This window comes from Anarrhichthys ocellatus, unplaced genomic scaffold (assembly GCF_004355925.1).
Source record: "Anarrhichthys ocellatus isolate YVR2014 unplaced genomic scaffold, GSC_Weel_1.0 scaffold22, whole genome shotgun sequence".
In the NCBI taxonomy this organism is placed as follows: Eukaryota; Metazoa; Chordata; class Actinopteri; order Perciformes; family Anarhichadidae; genus Anarrhichthys; species Anarrhichthys ocellatus.
The window spans coordinates 2,712,934-2,719,436 of NW_022280052.1; the positions used below are offsets into that span (position 1 = coordinate 2,712,934).

Genomic DNA, 6,503 nt, shown 5'->3' on the forward strand with positions numbered 1-6,503 from the left:
TAAATCCTCCCTTTCAATACGTAGGGAGAGGGGGAATACAAAATGAAGCCAGGTTTCACACACATAACAGAGGTTTGTTGTAAGTATTTGTTACCTTTCTCTTATTATATCAACTGGCTGTCACGACTCAAATATTCAAAGACTACTTTTTTTTTTAAAGCCCTGGTTGCGTTTGAATATCTCATCAACCACAGGAGGTCACTATTGAGCATTGAAGTCCAGAGAATGCTTGTGTGCATTTTCTATTGTTGTGTCTATTGTTGTGTCTATTGTTTCCTTCAGGAAGGATCATGTGAATGGAAGCACAATGTACCTGAATTTTCTCAAAACATCACCAAAATCAAGAGCTGTTTAACAAGGGCTAACAGCTCAGAGATCAATCATTCATGCAAAATAAATAGATGTACATGTGATAGTTGTGGTCAGTAATGCAAATGTACTTTAGAGGAATATGTCAGAGATCCTGAATGGGCCGACACTAGTTTTCTTGAGAAATAGACCAGACATATTTTGATATTGACAGATTTGAGTACTGAAGTGTTAAAAAATTAAGTCAGAAACGACAGCGATTTAACTCACTTTTAATGAGCTTATTATTTGTAGAAAATTGAGTGTATGACTGTGAAACCACCACATGTTGAGATATCTCTATGTAAACAACATTTCACCGTAATGCTTCACTCAAAGTAAAAACAATAGTTTTATCATAGGAAAACTTACAGTACATCAATATATTCTGCCGTGTACAGAATTAAATGTGCATTCATATCTTGAAAATGAATAACAGCAGTTAATTTATATGAACAAAAACAAACGTGCTTAAAACTCTTCAAAAATACACACAAATACTCCAATTTTCTCCGTCATCCAGGATGCCTATATACATTTTATGAAAGCTCCATTGGTCCCTGACACTTGAGTGCAAGGAATCTATTGCTTTCGATTATTATTCTACTGCACAATTGCATTTTGTTTTAGGGGCTTGAGATGCTCAAAAACACACAAAAATTGGCACATGCTTCAGAACTGGTGAAAAGTGCAAAGTTCTGCAGTCATTGGGCCCCTAATGAGTGAAAGGCCTTAGTTGGGAAACAGTTTCCCCGATATTCACGAAATTTGGTATCACATTGCTGTCATAGTATGTCACATTAGCTCTGGCCAACTGAAAGTCGGACATTTTTAATTGTATACGTTTTTCATGTATTTTATGCAAACCTTTTTGAAGTTTATCGGTTTGTCGTTTCAAATTTGGTTGGTGTGACGCCAAAATGTGAAGCAGTAGTTGATATCTTGAATGATGATGTCATAAGTCATGGGACAAAACGCTATTTATGGCAATTTACAAGTATTGTTTTTCTTCCCCCTTGACGATTTAACAGATCCACCCCAAATTTGGTCAGCAGAATCTCAAGGCCTTCACGATGCTGAATTGTGAAGCTTTCGTATTTTTGTGGAGCGGTGTTACAATGGCCAGCCGGGCAATTTGCATGTTTCGCCTGAGTTGACTTTACATTTCACATGCTGGATAAGAGTCCAGACCTGAAGTCATCTAAACGCCCACATTGAGTCACAGTCATAGCGTCACCTACAGTGAGTGGTCTACACATACTCGGCAACATGAGTACGATCGGTGCGTGTTCTCTAGCGCCACAAAGTGGACACAGGTGGTAGTAAAGAATTGGCACCACGTCATTTCCAGCCCCACGCAATCCACTCAGGAAATAACGTATAAAAGCAAGCTATTAAAAGCTATTAAAAGCATAAACCTATATGATAAAGTTTCAAAGTCATCAATGGTAACATATAAATAATGGGTATATTTAAAAATACGATGTTTTCAACTTTGATAGATAAATGATAAATAAGTATTTTGTGTTTCTCAACTAAAGATATAAGTTTGTATAAGCTCTGTGTCTACAATCATCATTGGTGTAAAACATGGAAGGATCTTAAGACGATGGGCCTAGTTCTTGCATGTTTTTGAATAATTTATATATTTAATCTTATGCTGTATTGTATATTTAAACTGTTCTGGGTTTTTAAATGGAGAGTGCCTTGGTACAATAATTGCATTGTGTAGATTCCTGTGGAACTAGTTCTGTTATAAACTGCAGAGCCTGACCGTCTAAGGGCCTCCTGGCCCCCTGGGAGCCTCTATAGGCCTGTGCCCAGTAGGCCCATTTGGTAATCCATCCACGGTGTAAACAATCATTTTACAGGATCAATCAATCTTAATTTAGATTTAGCAAGTTTTTGTCTTGTGTTAAGTTTGTGTAGTAAAAGAAAGAAAAAAAATCTATTTGGGAGTGATCAGGTCAGAGTACCGTGATTTCAGTTTGTTCTGGGTGAAGCAACTCTTTTAAATCACAGATTGTGTCTTTAAGGTTAGAAGGTAGGGCTGAATAAAGGTCACTAGTGTAAATCATTTTGATGGTTTCCCATTCCTGTACAATACAAAAGTTCTGCCAATGTTACAAATGACTTTAACTGTGTTAGCACCGTTTCTGTGTTTTGGTTGTGCCCTTCAGGACAATGTGAGGTAATCCAACAGCCCATTTATCACAGGGCCAGTACTGCAGTCCAGGCAGAGAGTACGGTATCTCATAGTTGGCATCCAGGTAAGCAATCAGGGTGCTGGCATAGGCCACAGCTATCACAATCAGAATATGCCTGGAGGACACAGATAATAGAGATCAATACACAAGCAAGGCCTTGAAAAAAAACACCCCGTCTCCTCAAATCTACATGTAGATACTACTAATTCCCTCCAGTAAATGATTAGCTCAGTTTTTGGACCACACAGAAGTTAGGGTGGTGTTCGAGGTGAATGATGGGATAGGAAACAGGGTTGGAAAGGAAAGGAAAGGAAAGGGACACAAGTAAGCCAGGACTTACCAGATACCGTGCAGGTAGCAGAAGTTTAGCCGCTGCCAGAAGCGGCAGCCAAAACGGTCACTAACCCAGCAGGAGATGGCGAGCACCCACAGAGCCACTGACAGCTTGCCCAGTCGCAGAACCTTCTGGTCAGTGCAGCTGAGGAAGAGAGAAAACTGGTTATCATAACGAAATGCACAAAAGTGCACCAATTACAGTGACAGATGACCGAAACCTCAGAGTTTTCATACCATCTCATCTCGACGACCACAACGTAAGCCAAATGGAGGCCAAAGCAGTTTAAAATATAGGCATTGGCTGTAGGTTTGACAAATGATGACACTGTGGAGATGACAGTGACCACCAGGACGAGGCTTGAAAATGTGGACCTGTGGATGACAGAGAGAGAAAATACAAGCTGTGAGGCCAGGGCTCGAAGGTTTGAAATCATTTCATGTCAGAACTGGATAGTTATCATTCATTTGAAGTTGTGTTTCGGGCCACCTGACGACTTCAGGTCCAATGTCTGCTTTGTTTTTAGCTCTGTATTTGGTCACCACCAACTCCCGAAGGAAATATATGGCTCATCAGCTGATAAATTGCTAACAATGTCTGACTGCTGTTTGGTGCTGAAGAGGTACAGTGGGATTTTAGGGCTTTTTCACTGAAAACAGCTGTCAGCTGCGGTCAAAAACAGCACCATGAGAGCGCTGAGAGTGAACCAAAACAGTAAAGATGCATAGAAAGTTGCAAAAGGGACCCCCTGACCTCTCCGGCCCCTTTGTCTGTGCCAGGTAGGCCCTTTCAGCAATCCATCATTCAGGAGGACCAACTCATGACTTTAAAAAACTTGAAAATCAACGTGAGGTTCTATTGTGAGGGATGTGTGATTCCTTTCAGGTGCTCGTCAAAATTTCATTTACCTTTCCCATCTTGTGGTGTGAAATATTTACATAGGTTGGGTGGAGCTTCATCCTTTTACAACAGTAAGAGCACGTTTCTGTCACATTCAGGTGAAGCAAGCAACACCACCATTGTGTCTTTGTGACAACAACCCGCTGCAGCTGTCGAACAGGCTCCACAACCAACAGGCTTAACGAGCCTGTGTTGGAGAGTGCCGTGCCTCAGAAACAGGCAGTCATTGTTTGTTTGTTTTAGTCTGAGTAAAGGATTATTGAGCTGCGTGTGTCCTTTGTAACACATGGAGATGAATAAATACAGAAACAAACACTTTTGGACTAACTCATATGTTCTCTGGTTGATTGCTTTACCTGTCCTTTATAAAAGAAGGGTAGTGTCTGCGGGGGAACCAGAAAGCATATCCCGCCGCCAACACCCACAGGATGGACAGCTCGTCCAACATCTGGCCAACGAAACTAAGTGTCATGTGGAAGTACGCTGAGAAGAGCCCTGCAAAAACAGAGAACGGTCATTTTTTGATGTGAAACTATTTATGTTTTCATTATATTATAGAAGACAAAACAAAGACAGAGTAGAGAGAAAAGCAGAAGGATTGAGGGGGAGAGATATAAGGCATATAAAGTAAAAAAGTTGCCAGAAGAAGCCTCTGGTACTGTAAAACAGTGGTTTATAACCTGGGGGCAGCGACCACACAAGTAGTTGCAAGATAATTTCGGTGATTAACAAGAGAGGAAAAAGATTATTGTGGCTACCATATCTATCTTCTGACAAACCTCTTTTTTCTTTGTTCCCCCCTCATAATTACTTTTCATTTACTCACATAAAGCAAGGGTAATTCCTCTTTGTTCAAAAGACATCATTATTATATATATATATATAATTTATTTACTCAGTGATTCATGTTAATATAACGAAAACAGTCTTTTCTTGAGATTTAAATGAGATAATGTATCTAAAATGGAAAAAACCCCACAAAATGTATAAATGAAGAGAAAGAGACTGACCTACAAATATCATCATGGTCCAGACCATGTGAATCGCCAAGTTTCTCTCTTTGGCATAAGGGTGCAGAAGGTAGAGCATGATGGGAGAAATGATGAAGAAAGAAAAGCTGCTCATCTGCAAGGGAAAACATCAATCAATCAATCAATCAATCAATCAACAAAACAACAAATTAAACATCCAGTCCCTCGCTTTGTCTGTGAGATCATGGATATTAGACATGTATTTTTTTTATCAAAAAGGGGAAAAAAAACAACTATATGATTATAGATATTCTGTTAACATAAATACTACTTCAGTACTGAGATACTTACGGTGTTGAAGTACTCCACTACATGTTCAGAGTGTTTGTAGTTGTCTTCACACCAGTCGATTTCTGAACTCTCATAGGAGAAAATTTCTGCCATCTTTTCACTGGAGTAGACACCTGCCAGTCAGAGAGGGGGGATCAATAACCACTGGTTTCTGAAAGCACACTTGCAGTTTTACAAACGTTTGTGTCCGTTGTGTCCACTGCAGATAAACTGGGCGTCTATCCAGGAGGCCTGTCTCGGTGTTTGTATAGATGGTTTATGGAAATCACTTTTCAGGTTTGTATTTTTACAGTACTGGTATTCAAATGTGGCTTTGCACCCTTTCTCAGAGCCTTTATGATAGACGTTTAAATGTGATTCAAGCTAGTGTATTATTTAAAGTAAAATAACAAGAATAAAACTGATCCTTTACTTAAAGGCGTATTCTAGTGATTCACATGATTACCCACATTAAATACTTCAATACTTTATGAAACACTACAGGGTTTAACTGTGTGATCATTGTGATGTGATAAAAAATGTAGTTAAACCTAACTAAAAATGCTTAATATTCATAGTGACAATGCATAATAATCAGCTCCTCCCATGTATGTAAATAGGGGGGACAAAAACACCTCTCAATACAATGCAGTCCAGTTCAACAAAACTAAAATATAGGGCGATTAAAAATCGAATTTACTCATTTCCGACCATAAACATGGTATGGCAAAACTGTTTACTGTATTGACTGTCGAGGTGTACCTAATAAAGTAGCCACATAGTATAAACAGTATAGAATACAGTGCATATGACTTGATTCAATATTGGGTTATAGTACATCACAGACATATTATTATGGGATTATGATGTTGATATATGTCACTAGGACACAATAAACTCACTACTGATCCCAACATTTGCACTCAGTCACAACAGGAACATCAACTGGAATATTCTATGATTTAAGGTGTGACAGTTTCACACCCTTAGAAAAGTTTCATGTAAGTGTAATTAATTCTTAGTAAAAAAAACCAAACACCTGTTACTTTATGGTTTTATTATCAGAAACGGATGGATCTTACCTCCCATGCTGCTGTTGCCCCAGCCTCCAGTCTGTCAGTGGTGCTCTGCTCCAGGAGGTATAACAGGTGCATCGAAACGCTGCAGATCCTGTTGCACGAGACTGTGACGTCAAAACTCAACATGCTGTACGGTTTTACAGCTCCGGGCCAACAAGTCAGACAGGTAAAATGTCTGGAATGTACCCACCTTTACCCGAATTAAGGTCAACTTTTAAAGGGAAAAACACTACTAATAAAGACACTGTTGAAAAACTATAAAGTGAGGTCAAAAGTACTTTAAACTCCAATACCAGTGCTGAAAACTCAATAATCAGTGCCGAGTAGTTTTTGC

At 39.2% G+C, this 6,503-nt stretch overlaps 1 protein-coding gene across 1 annotated transcript; it reads right to left on the reverse strand.

The window, feature by feature from the left end:
• Positions 1-642: 642 nt before the first annotated feature.
• Positions 643-6,195, reverse strand: acer1 (alkaline ceramidase 1). Its single transcript, XM_031859718.1, has 7 exons — positions 6,173-6,195; positions 5,112-5,224; positions 4,800-4,914; positions 4,146-4,284; positions 3,126-3,263; positions 2,896-3,033; positions 643-2,670 (listed from the first exon to the last, which is right to left on the reverse strand). Exons 1-7 carry the CDS (start codon positions 6,177-6,179, stop codon positions 2,493-2,495), a joined length of 828 nt encoding a protein of 275 aa, XP_031715578.1. The 5' UTR covers positions 6,180-6,195; the 3' UTR covers positions 643-2,492.
• Between the last annotated feature and the right edge of the window lie 308 nt (positions 6,196-6,503).